This window comes from Tachysurus vachellii, chromosome 10, assembly GCF_030014155.1.
Source record: "Tachysurus vachellii isolate PV-2020 chromosome 10, HZAU_Pvac_v1, whole genome shotgun sequence".
Taxonomy (NCBI): domain Eukaryota; kingdom Metazoa; phylum Chordata; class Actinopteri; order Siluriformes; family Bagridae; genus Tachysurus; species Tachysurus vachellii.
This window is the reverse complement of record NC_083469.1, coordinates 5,355,870-5,369,918: the sequence shown is the minus strand read 5'-3', so window position 1 is coordinate 5,369,918 and position 14,049 is coordinate 5,355,870. Positions and strand designations below refer to the sequence as shown.

General features: G+C 42.9%; 1 protein-coding gene across 2 annotated transcripts in view; it reads left to right on the top strand.

Annotated features, from left to right (window-relative positions):
• The window catches only part of ugp2b (UDP-glucose pyrophosphorylase 2b), a 34,345-nt gene that overhangs the window by 16,365 nt on the left and 3,931 nt on the right, over window positions 1-14,049 (top strand). For both annotated transcript variants that reach the window (XM_060878991.1, XM_060878990.1), the window contains exons 4-8: window positions 1,553-1,738; window positions 8,714-8,847; window positions 9,876-10,173; window positions 11,779-11,976; window positions 12,928-13,170. In XM_060878991.1, the coding sequence (XP_060734974.1) occupies window positions 1,553-1,738; window positions 8,714-8,847; window positions 9,876-10,173; window positions 11,779-11,976; window positions 12,928-13,170 (1,059 nt within the window). The remainder of the gene's footprint in view (window positions 1-1,552; window positions 1,739-8,713; window positions 8,848-9,875; window positions 10,174-11,778; window positions 11,977-12,927; window positions 13,171-14,049) is intronic.

The window sequence follows — 14,049 nt, the reverse complement described above, 5'->3', positions numbered from 1 at the left end:
TGCAAACTCCACACACACACAAGGTGGAGGCGGGAATCGAACCCCGACCCTGGACCCTGTGAGGCGAACATGCTAACCGCTAAGCCACCAGGTTTTTTTTTTTTGAGCGACGTGTGGATGAATTCTTTCTACATGTAACCGGTCACGTTCGGTTCTGACCGGTGCTCGTGTTCTCTGCGATTCTGGATGAAACAATATTCTGGATGAAATACAGAAAGAAAGAAAATAAACGTGGCTGCTTGGTCAGCTTTACCACCTCTCCTCATTATGCACAAAGTAAACCACATAAAACAGAAATACAAATTTAATTAAACAAATAGGAAGGATTTTTAGTGAAATGCATATATTTACATTGTAAATATACATACATGAAAATGAACATCAGTCACATACTGTACACACACACTGAACAGCGCGAAGCCGCGAACTCGTGCTGAATATTTTAAAGGCGTAACAGCTGATGAAAAAGCAGAGACGATTGTAGACGAAAACGAAAAGAGATTTTATCTTAGTTTTTATTTTATACAAAACATTTTCGTCTCGTCTTTTTTCGTCAACAATAACGCATGTTAATTTAGTCTTAGTCAGCGTTTTTGGACAGCGGTGCAGTCTCGTCATCGTCTCGTCTTAGTCATGGAAAAAAAAAGGTTGTTGACGAACATATGACGAAATTAACATTATTGTGAGTGAGAGACTGTGAGTGAGAGAGATTGAGAGAAACTGAGAGAGAAAGGAAAAGAGAGCAAGAGAGAAACGGAGAGAGAGTGTGTAAGAGAAAGAGAGACCGCAAGAGAGAGAGAGATGGACAGAGAAATGTAAAGAATAGATGTTCTCTGGGTTGCTCTGTATTCTCTGTTGAAGCTCAGTATATAAAATGTTAGAATACCAATCGGAAGGTTGTGAGTTCGAGCCCAAGGTCCACCAGCTGCCACCGCCGGGCCCCTAAGTAAGACCCTTAACCCTCGACTGCTCCGTCATATAAAATGAGATAAATGTAAGTAGCTCTGGATGAGTGGCGTCTGCCAAATGCCATAAACGTCAACGTGTTTTTATTTTCCAAGCTGATAGAGTAGGCAGGAGGGCAGGATCACACGTCACGTCACGTCACTTACATCATACACAATCCTACTATCAGGGTTATCTGAACGACAACACACGCCGTATCGTTCAGGGTGTACGACTCGTGCTACACACGTGCCGTATGATTCGTGTCCGTTACACACTGTACGATTGGAGCGTGTGAAGTTTATCACCACTCAAGGCTGCAAAAGTTCACAGGATCCTGAGCTATAAAAATGCCATCTGTTTATGGCCTATTCGTAATCTGTGTTGTATTTAATCACGGCTGAAAAAACCTTTCACCACGTGAACACACACCGGCGTTCCTGCCCGACGCGTTCGCTTTAGGACGTCTAGAAGCTGTGGAGAATCTAAAGTAAACACGTGGCTCATCGTTCAGTCATTAAAGCCACGTAATCAAAAGACCTGACGTACGATCTTAGGAATGTTTGACATTTCTAGCGCATGACGAATTTCTCTGTTTTCTTTTCAGATCCAGCCCTATGAGAAAATCAAGGAGAAAGGTTTACCTGAGAACGTAGCCGACAGCCTGAACAAGCTGGTGGTGGTGAAGCTGAATGGAGGTCTGGGCACCAGTATGGGCTGCAAAGGGCCGAAAAGTCTCATCAGTGTGCGAAACGAAAACACCTTCCTGGACCTGACTGTGCAGCAAATTGAGGTAAGGCATGAATTTCTCACCTTAAAGGTTCAATCTTTACAACTGTGCGCTTCTAAGGAACCTGGATGAGTGTAATGCTCAGGTGTGTGTACAGCTGTAAGCCACGTAGTGTACGTTATTTAGGTATAGACGTTAAATCTGCTTTATACAACATGAATTCAGATGTTTGTTGTATCTGGGATACTTTGTTAGCGTGACCAGAACTCGGATGCTAATAATCAAGGCAGAAATCCTTATAGCACATTTACACCAGTGTGTACAGTGTGTCTTACGCATTTACACCAGTGTGTACAGTGTGTACAGTGCAACAGTGTGTGCAGTTATTACACATTTACACCAGTGTGTACAGTGCAACAGTGTGCCTTACACATTTACACCTGTGTGTACAGTGCAACAGTGTATGCAGTTATTACACATTTACACCTGTGTGTACAGTGTGTACAGTGCAACAGTGTATGCAGTTATTACACATTTACACCAGTGTGTACAGTGTGTACAGTGCAACAGTGTGTGCAGTTATTACACATTTACACCAGTGTGCAGTTATTACACATTTACACCAGTGTGTACAGTGTGTACAGTGCAACAGTGTGTGCAGTTATTACACATTTACACCAGTGTGTGCAGTTATTACACATTTACACCAGTGTGTACAGTGCAACAGTGTATGCAGTTATTACACATTTACACCAGTGTGTACAGTGCAACAGTGTATGCAGTTATTACACATTTACACCAGTGTGTACAGTGTGTACAGTGCAACAGTGTATGCAGTTATTACACATTTACACCAGTGTGTGCAGTTATTACACATTTACACCAGTGTGTGCAGTTATTACACATTTACACCAGTGTGTGCAGTTATTACACATTTACATCAGTGTGTGCAGTTATTACACATTTACACCAGTGTGTACAGTGCAACAGTGTGTGCAGTTATTACACATTTACACCAGTGTGTACAGTGCAACAGTGTGTGCAGTTATTACACATTTACACCAGTGTGTACAGTGCAACAGTGTGTGCAGTTATTACACATTTACACCAGTGTGTACAGTGCAACAGTGTGTGCAGTTATTACACATTTACACCAGTGTGTACAGTGCAACAGTGTATGCAGTTATTACACATTTACACCAGTGTGTACAGTGTGTACAGTGCAACAGTGTATGCAGTTTACACATTTACACCAGTGTGTACAGTGTGTACAGTGCAACAGTGTATGCAGTTATTACACATTTAGACCAGTGTGTACAGTGTGTACAGTGCAACAGTGTATGCAGTTATTACACATTTACACCAGTGTGTACAGTTCAACAGTGTATGCAGTTATTACACATTTTAACAAAGTGTGTGCAGTTATTACACATTTACACCAGTGTGTACAGTGTGTACAGTGTATGCAGTTATTACACATTTACACAAGTGTCTCAGTGTGTACAGTGTCAGTGTGTGCAGTTCTTACACATTTACACCAGTGTGTCTGTGTGTATAGTGCAACAGTGTGTACAGTTCTTACACATTTTACACCAGTGTGTCTCAGTGTGTACAGTGTCAGTGTGTGCAGTTCTTACACATTTACACCAGTGTGTCTGTGTGTATAGTGCAACAGTGTGTACAGTTCTTACACATTTTACACCAGTGTGTCTCAGTGTGTACAGTGTCAGTGTGTGCAGTTCTTACACATTTACACCAGTGTGTCTGTGTGTATAGTGCAACAGTGTGTACAGTTCTTACACATTTTACACCAGTGTGTCTCAGTGTGTACAGTGTTGGGGTGTGCAGTTCTTACACATTTACACCAGTGTGTACAGTGTTGGGGTGTGCAGTTCTTACACATTTACACCAGTGTGTACAGTGTCGGGGTGTGCAGTGCCACCGTGATCGTGCTACAGCCGGGAAAATGTGTGTGGAGTCCAGGGATGATGAGCCTCAGAAAAAGCTTAGGTCATCACTTTATATTCTCAGATGTGATATTAAATAGCAGCATGAGGTAGGAAAATAATCAACAACAATGTGGGGTGATGTGACAGAGTTACCCCAAGTTGTTTAGACAGACAGACAGACAGACAGACAGACAGACAGACAGACAGACAGACAGACAGAGTCAAGTCAAGATTTTATTGTCATTTTAACCATATATAGCTGATGCAGTACACAGTGAAATGAGACCATGTTTCTCCAGGATCATGGAGCTACATAAAACAAAGACAGTACTATAAGGACTTAGTAAATAAGACTTAGATACATAAAGTGCATCTGTGCAACCTGGTGTACAGTGTGGGACAAAAGACAGTGCAGACAGACAAGACAAAACAGGACAAGACAAAACAGTCACTACACAAACGCAGCACTGACCAGTGACCAGACTGTATGTTCTACAGTGCATGTGCAAAGATACAGGAATGAACACTTAATATAATAGCAGCAGTTTGGGACTTTCTTGGTGATGGAGCTGGTGTTGAGTGACCAGGTGAAGTTCTCCACCAGATGAACACCAGAGAATTTGGTGCTCCTGACGATCTCTACGGAGGATCCGTACAGAAAAAGGGAAAAAGTGAAAGTGAAGTGACATACGGCTAAGTATAGTGACCCATACTCAGAAATCGTTCTCTGCATTTAACCCATCCAAAGTGCACACACACAGCAGTGAACACACACACAGCAGTGAACACACACACACACACCGTGAACACACACCCAGAGCAGTGGGCAGCCATTTATGCTGCGGCTCCCGGGGAGCAGTTGGGGGGTTCGGTGCCTTGCTCAAGGGCACCTCAGTCGTGGTATTGCCGGCCCGAGACTCGAACCCACAACCTTAGGGTTAGGAGTCAAACTCTCTAACCATTAGACCACGACTTCCCCCGAACAGACAGACAGACAGACACATACTCAGTGACAGACAGATGAAACAACGGACCGACAGAGAGACAGACAGATCATTTTTTTGAGCCCAGAGAAAATTCAATCAACCAATAGCAACATACAGAGACACAAAATGATTACAAACACATGTCCAGTAGGATGTCCAGTAGCAGTAAGTAGGAACACACCCATCATCTACTTCCTTCATTTTCTCAGTTTTACAGCTCAACCGCTACGATACTGACGACATCATACATCTATGTTACGTTACACGCTTGTTTTAAGGATTATTACAGTTGTTTTAAGTTATTTACACCACACACACTCACGTTATAGTAATAACAGCTTCCTGAGTGGATTAGATCAGGAACTGCGTCATGTCTGACCTGATTCCCAACCTGTGATTTGAGCCGGTGTTAATCTGACACTGATACCGATTAATTCCTCAAAAGAGTGATAACACACACAATCCCCAAAGAGAGAAAACACCCAAGCCAATTAAAAGCCGACGGGTTTACAAAGCCGACTAGCGTCTGGAAATCGACCTTGTACTAGAGAAGTGCAGAGGTGCACTTTTGTAAAGTTCCTGAGCAGTATTGCTGTCCTTGCTTTCCTTAAATCATCACACACACACACACACACACACACACACACACACACACACACACACGGCAGCAGCAGTTCGAACTTCGCCTGACGCTGTAATGAAAGTAAAACAGAGATAAAAGTAACAAAGATAAAAGTAGCTGAATGGTGTGATTTTTACGTATCTGGCAACCTGATTGGCTGAGACAGACCCAATAAAATCCATAAATAAATGATGATCATTTGTGAACCAGTTAAATTGTGTGGACGCTGGTAATTCAATTAATTCGACTTTTTCGAATTAATGTTTAAATAAAAAAAGCTTGAATTTAGATTTTTTTTTCTTTTTCGTCGTTTTTTTTATATTTAATTATTTAATTTTGCTAATTAAAAACACCCAGAAATGCTGCTTAGATGTAACCAACACAAAGGAAAATCAGCCTTTTTAACCTGATACACACCTACTACAGCCTGCGTTGGCGTGCTCGACAGACGGAGTGGGGAAAACCGACGCCTCCGTGTTCAGCTAACTCCAACTTTCTTCAGCGAACTGTAGCGTGTTTTAGATGTGAGATGATTGTGTGTGTGTACTCTCTCACTCTCACTCACGCATCTTCTACCGCTTATCCGAACTACCTCGGGTCACGGGGAGCCTGTGCCTATCTCAGGCGTCATCGGGCATCAAGGCAAGATACACCCTGGATGGAGTGCCAACCCATCGCAGGGCACACACACACACTTTCATTCACTCACGCACTCACACACTACGGACAATTTTCCAGAGATGCCAATCAACCTACCATGCATGTCTTTGGACCAGGGGAGGAAACCGGAGTACCCGGAGGAAACCCCCGAGGCACGGGGAGAACATGCAAACTCCACACACACAAGGCGGAGGCGGGAATCGAACCCCCAACCCTGGAGGTGTGAGGCAAACGTGCTAACCACTAAGCCACCGCACCCCCGTGTGTATATACAGTTGAACTCATTTAAAGGAAAGATGATGTACAGACCTGTGCAGATTTTGACGTCCTTGAGAACATCACCCCGTGTCGACACGTCACGCCACAAATTCTCACATTTAGAACAAAAGGGTGCGCTGAGCTGTCCGTGCAATTATTTTTTTATTTCAATGTTTAAAATAAACACAGTTTGTACTATTCGCTAAATAAAGATGGTGCCGTAGTATATAGACCTTACGAAATAATTAAAAACTATGAAAATTGATGCCATTCCTGGCTCTAAAGCACACGTCTAGTGCAGACCTTGTACTCTGAGCACCTGCTGCAGTATCGACTTTACCTTTGGAGCTGAGGAGCGTTTTGTACGTTGTCGTTTTGCTGAATAGTCACTTTGAGTTAAAATTGCTAAACACACAAACACACACCGAGAGAGAGAGAGCCATATATGTATGCTTGTACACACACACATGCATGTACACACACACACACACACACACACACACACACACACACACACACACACAGACACCCTTTTCACCCCAGTCTCAGCATATTATGTGCTTTGAAATGAAAAAGAGCTATAAAACATAGTATCTGCCTTAAAGGAGACAAAATCAGACTAGTTCATGAGAGATTTTGTGTGTGTGTGTGTGTGTGTGTGTGTGTGTGTGGCGATGCAGTGTGTGGGTGTGTGTTTGTGTGATCTAATGAAAATAATCTGTTCAACCAGATTGAGAGTCTAAAACGCAGCACCAGTGACACACACAAACTAAGACATGCGGACTACATGAAGCACTTTTCCCACAAGCACATCACCAGCACATGTATCAGATCTGCTCTCTGGGGGTCTCCTCTTCACCCCCAACCTCGCTGCAGCTGTGTGAAATACACGAGCACTGTTTTACTGTATTCAGGGTGAAACATCAGCTTACCAGTTAAACGTTGGCAGTGAAATATTTTGTAAGCAGGGGAGGGGGAGGGGGAGGGGGAGAGGGGCACAGCATAGAGACACAGGAAAGGAAAGAGACCGACTCAGAAGTAGAGACGCAGAGAGATGCAGAAAGAGAAGCGAACCGAGGCGAAGTAGTGCAGAGACCCAGACAGGGCGTGTGAGGTGTTGATCCAAGACGGGCAGAAAAAAAGAAGGAGAAGTGAAGAGAAGAAACATATGGAAGAAGAGAGAGAGCGAGAGAGAGGAAGGCAAAAAGGGCAGTAGAGGGAGGGAGAGCGAGAGACAGACAGACAGGGGTGTAGAACGAATATGAGACCGAAAGGGCAGGGGAGAGAGGGACAGACTGAGAGGTGTAGAGGAACGAGAGAGAGGCAGAACACAGGCTGCTCTGTTCAAGTGAGAGGTGTATATAGAGGAGTATATTAACCTCTGGGGTACAACTATAGATCACAGCTCAGCTTCTCACACACACACATACACACACACACACACGTATACACATATACATACATACACACATACACATATATACACACACACATACACAATAGCAAAACGACAACGTACAAAACGCTCCTCAGCTCCAAAGGTAAAGTCGATACTGCAGCAGGTGCTCAGAGTACAAGGTCTGCACTAGACGTGTGCTTTAGAGCCAGGAATGGCATCAATTTTCATAGTTTTTAATTATTTCGAAAGGTCTATATACTACGGCACCATCTTTATTTAGTGAATAGTACAAACTGTGTTTATTTTAAACATTGAAATAAAAAAAATAATTGCACTGACTTTTGTTCTAAATGTGAGAATTTGTGGCGTGAGAGGTTGTGGGTTCGAGTCACGACTGAGGTGCCCTTGAGCAAGGCACCGACCCACCCAACTGCTCCCCGGGTGCCGCAGCATAAATGGCTGCCCACTGCTCTGGGTGTGTGTTCACGGTGTGTGTGTGTGTTCACGGTGTGTGTGTGTGTTCACTGCTGTGTGTGTGCACTTTGGATGGGTTAAATGCCGAGAACAAATTCTGAGTATGGGTCACCATACTTAGCTGTATGTCACGTCACTTTCACATACACACACACACACACACACACACACACACACATACCCACGAGAAAATTTCAGGAACAAACATGAAAGCGTATCCTTATAATTTTAGTTACAGTTAAAATGTGAACATTTACATTAGTGATTAGTTGACGGCTGTAAACGAGACCTGGTGAAAAGGTCACTATTAGTTTCTTAGCTGCGCTTCAGGTTAACACTCTTGATACGATCGCTAAGATTCCAGACGCCATTGTTCATTGTATTTTGCTTGGTTCTTGTCCGTATACGGACGCCAGCGTGGGTGCAGGTTGTCATTCCAGTCAGGCAGGAGACTCTGATTCGACCTGTTTAATCAGGTAATCTGGGCTTGTAGTAGACACGGTGTGACTTCTGCTTGGCTGGAATGAAATCCTGCGCCAACAATAATAATAGACGGCTTTCAGTTATATCTTAGAGATTGAAGAGATTCATTATGTGATCAACAGTACGTGCTTCTTCGTACGCCTCGACGTCAGGGATGCCGTTTATCATCCTGACGCTGTTCTGATAAACTTTAACGTTTCTCCTCAGCACTTGAACAAGACGTACAACACGGACGTCCCGCTGGTCCTAATGAACTCGTTCAACACTGACGAGGACACCAGGAAGATACTGCAGAAATACACACACCACCGGGTCAAGATACATACCTTCAACCAGAGCAGGTTTCTACACACACACACACACACACACACGCACACAATCTCCACCTAAGTACCAGAGAAGTCACACAAGCCATCGTTTTTGTCACCACGACAATGGCTAAAGTTATTTCCATTTCTAAATCCTAACCGAGCGAGGTGTCAGTAACGGCCGTGGTTATGCGTCTTAAAATAGTGACGCGGTAACCCGAGACTAATTAAAGGTAGACGATGCGGATCAGCAGCCGCGGGTTACGTTAATATTTAACACGCTCTTCAGAGATGCTTGATTCTTAACGGTACAAGAATTTTTTTTAAGGATCCTGCTGACACAAAGGATTAAATAAAGCAAAGTACAAAAGAGGAAACAACGAGGGTGAAGCAGATGATGATAAACGACACCCGTACTGTATTACTGTATCAAATTAGGAAAAGCTCATCCCTAGCTTACGAAGACGACAAGGAGAAAAGAAAAAGTACACAACGAAAAAACAGGAACATTTGTGGCCCTTTGGTAAAAAGAGTTAATTAGAGTACGTGTGATTTCCTGACACGGTGAAAGCCACAGTCATGATACAGGCTGTCGAGATGTCTTTAATGACCCCTGAAAAAAGTGTAGCTTTTTTTCTGACCCTCTTATGTCCGAGTGAGAATTTTGTTACCCTTCAGTTTCTGTCAAATTCCTTTGCAGGCTTGGGACGAAAAGTTCCTCGTATTGAAGTTCCGCAGGAACGTCCGAGGAACGTAGGTCCGGGTGGCTGTACTGGTGGCATTAACTGAGCCAAATCTTTTTAAAAGCCGACAAAGTATTCTATGTGCTGCTATAGACTCCTGTGTGGTCATATATCGCTACCAGTGAGAAGAAAACATACAATTCAAACAAGGTTCCTAGGTAACTTTAGTGCTTGGCCCCCTAAGTATACGGCAGCTGTAGACCGTGAACACCTCCATGTATTAAAAGCAGCAGGTTAAGTTTATACCTAGATGAACAGATGGGAACAAAAGCCAAACGAACTCCTTACCCGTTAAACGTGTCCGTCCGTCGCCTCTAGGTATCCCAGGGTTAATAAGGAGTCTCTGCTGCCTGTGTCGAAGGACGTCGGCATGGTGGGAGAGAGCGCCGAGGGATGGTACCCACCCGGACACGGAGACATCTACGCCAGCTTCTATAACTCGGGCTTGCTGGAGCAGCTCATCGCCGAGGGGAAGGAGTACATCTTCGTGTCCAATATCGACAACCTGGGAGCCACCGTGGACCTGCACATCCTCAACCACCTGGTGAGCCAACCCAACGGCAAGCGCTGCGAGTTCATCATGGAGGTCACGGACAAGACCAGAGCCGACGTCAAGGTCAGACACGAATCATTTATTTATTAGTAGCTAGAATTTACTACACATCACAAGAACATGCAGAACTTTGGAAAACATCCAGCACAAATTCTAAATAATTTTCATTTTAGAATTCTTATGCCGTACCAATGCTAACCAGATGTGTTCCATGACGCTACATCATGCAGATTATGTTTGTGCTTGTGCTTAATATATACAGTACTGTGCAAAAGTTTCAGGCAGGTGTGAGAAAATGCTGTAAACAAAGAAATGCTTTCAGAAATGGAAGTGTTAAAGATTTATTTTCATAAACGAAACAAAATGCAGTGAATGAACAAAAGAGAAATCGAAATCCAATCAATATTTGCTGTGACCTCCCTTTGCCTTCAGAACAGCAGCAATTCTTCTAGCTACACTCGCACACAGTTTTTGAAGGAACTCGGCTGGTAGTTTGTTCCAAACATCTTGGAGATCTAACCACAGATCTTCTGTGGATGTCGGCTTTCTCACATCCTTCTGTCTCTTCATGTAATCCCAGACACACTGGGTGATGTTGAGATCAGGGCTCTGTGGGGGTCGTGCCATCACTTCATGCTGGTTTGAAGGCAAAAAGTTAGTAACACCAAATATTGATTTGATTTAGATTTTTCTTTTGTTTGCTCACTTTGCATTTTGTAAATTGACAGAAACAAACACTCATTATTTATATTTCTGAAAGCATTCTTTGTTTACAGCATTTTTTCACACCTGCCTAAAACTTTTGCACAGTACTGTATGTGTGTATGTATTATGTATGTGTGTGTGTGTATATATATTGTGTGTGTGTGTGTGTGTATATATATATATATATATATATATATATATAGTGTGTGTGTGTATATTTATGTGTGTGTGTGTATATATATATATATAAAGTAATCAGAACATCTGACTAATGAAAGGAAGATGACAAAATAAAACTGTTAGATTTTCATCTTTTATCATTTCAATTCAGTTTATTTGTATATCGTGTTTAACAGTGAACTTTGTCTCAAAGCAGCGTAGAAACAGGAAAAAAAACATAAAGTTTAAAATAAAGTCACTATTTATCTTTAATATCTGTCACTTGATCACTGTCTGATCAAGTCTGAGGTGACATGAGGAAGAAACCTTGAGAGGAACCAGCGAGAGAACTTCATCCTCAGTTAGTGACACTGGACAGGAAATAATGTCAATGTAAATAACGTCCAGTTTGTAGTCGAGTGGAATTGTGTAACCGAGAGCTCCTGAGGAACTAACAGGTCAGAGTTACCTCTGAGTTCATTACAGACTCCACTTTAATTCCTTCCTGACTTTCTAACCTTCACTGAAACGTGAATCGTTTCTTAATTCTATTTTTAAATAGAAAAATCATAGCGTGTAAACTTCACCAGATCAAAACCAAATCCAACTACATGGCCATTTGCTATACATACAATGTGTAAGTTGTTACTATAGAAACAGCAACATATTAGAAGCTTGATCAACACCATCTGACCATCTGGGAGTTCAACAGCACCATCACTCCATGTAACCTGCTGTAGAGATCTAAGACCGAGGAGATGATCAGAGTTATGATTCACACCGATTCTCTCCACCTTCCTCCAGGGAGGAACTCTGATTCAGTACGAGGGGAAACTGAGGTTACTCGAGATCGCGCAGGTTCCCAAAGCCCACGTTGACGAGTTCAAATCAGTCTCCAAGTTCAAGATCTTCAACACCAACAACCTGTGGATCTCGCTGGCCGCCATCAAGAGACTGCAGCAGCAGAACGCCATGGACATGGAAATCATCGTGAATCCGAAGGTTAAAAACATAGCTGACTACATGCACACACACACACACACACGTTTCGAGGATTTACAAGTTCAAATATATTCTAGATTTCTAGATTTATTCTATTCAAATATGATTATTTATTTATTTTTTTTTTTTAAAGGTGCAGTAGGTCAATATTTTTCAAGGTTAGCCTCCTAATGGTTAAAGGCTGGTGCACGATGTTTGAGAAATGCTTCAGAAAACTGAGTTGGGCCGACAAACAAAACAAACGTGTAGCCAATGAGAAGAAAGTGGCGTGTCTTGTCAATATGCGGCAGAGAGTGTGTTCAGTGAGCATGTTTGCCATTACCTCTGCCTCGGGTTCTAGGTGTTGAACATTGTCTTCTTGTCATTGTCTTCTAAACCTTTCACGGTACAACCCACACTACTACAAAAACACATTTGTATTACCATAGTATTACTCATTGAGTTCATTTATTGACAAAAACACCCCCTCGGCCAGCTGCCCCAACAGGTTCCGCCATAATAGTTGCCTGGGTTACGTATGTATGGGTGGGGTGGAGCTATCAAAACAGGGGTGACACCCATTTGAGTTAGGGGTGTGTTTGTTTTGGTGATTTCAAATGTCAACATTGGCTTTCGGAGATCGTGCACCGCACCTTTAAGGGTGTAGGCTAGATATTTGAATAAACACGTTCAGCCTATTCCCCCCATGTTCTCAGAGCTCCGCCCCCAGGAGGCGTGTCTGTGTTTAGATGCACTTTCCTAATTATTTTTCGTTCTTTTATTTTTCAGACTTTTGTCCTGAAGTCATTTTTCAGGTTATAATTTTTTAAGAAAAATTTACAAACGCACTTCTGTAAAAAGGATGATCACGGCACTTTGTGCATTAAAATCGCTCTATAAAGAATGCGTAATGTTGTCATTTCTTTTCCCCTGCATTTAAAAAGGCTTTCTTTTCCTGTTTTCTCTCCACAGACTCTGAACGGTGGCCTGAACGTGATCCAGCTGGAGACGGCCGTAGGCGCCGCCATCAAGTGCTTCGAAAACGCTCTGGGCATGAACGTCCCTCGTAGCCGCTTCCTGCCCGTCAAAACCACTTCCGACCTCCTGCTGGTCATGTCCAACCTGTACAGCTTGGAAGCGGGATCTCTGACCATGAGCAAGAAGAGAGAGTTCCCCACAACACCGCATGTCAAGCTGGGCAGCTCCTTCACCAAGGTAACTGGCTAACGACACGTTCGAGTAATCCGGGGTTTGATTCCTGGGCAGGGAACCAGATAAAAGTCATCTTAACCCTTAAAAGAGCTCATAAGGTCAAAAGGTGTTAAGAGAAGTGAGGAGGACTTTTAAGAGTTTCTTTAGCAGAGGAGAAAACGGCCAGAAGGTGAAGAGGGAGAAGAAATGGAATAAAATGCTACAGATTAGATCGTGTATGGATTTTTTATTTTTTTTTGTGACCAATCATAATAGAGATAACATCTCTGACACAGCGCAGAAATATATATATATCGTCGCTGTCGGGCGGAAACCTCGTATGTCCAAATTTGGTCAATTTCATATTTTTTCACATATCGATGCTATTGGTCAGTCCCCACGTGGGTCTGTTATTTTTACAAGTTATTAACCAATCTAAAGTCTTGAAAATAGCTTGAGCGCAAATCTCATAACTCCATTGGACACTTCAACTGTCCACCTCTTCCTCACTCCGCGAGAGAGCTTCGCGGCATATTTCTCCTTAATAAGAGTCGCAACGAATCAACACGTCTTCTGAGGTAAATGTCTTCAAAACACTGGGCTCAAAGAAAAAAAAAATCTTGACCCCCGCTAGTTCTGGTGCTCGTCTGAGGACAGGAATTTAGCGCAAGACAATCCACTGCAACGCGGACTAAACCCTGTGTACTGCAGATAAGGTACAGCGTTTTTTTCATTTCCTGAAAAATAACGGTTTTGGAGATACGAGGATTCCGCCTGACAGCGACAATATAATATGTAGCCACTATGGCCTTGAGATACACACTAGCATCTCTGAAATAGAGGCAGAAATGATAGCGCCAAATTATAAGACATTTCTGCTCTGCGTCGGACATGTTTACGTTT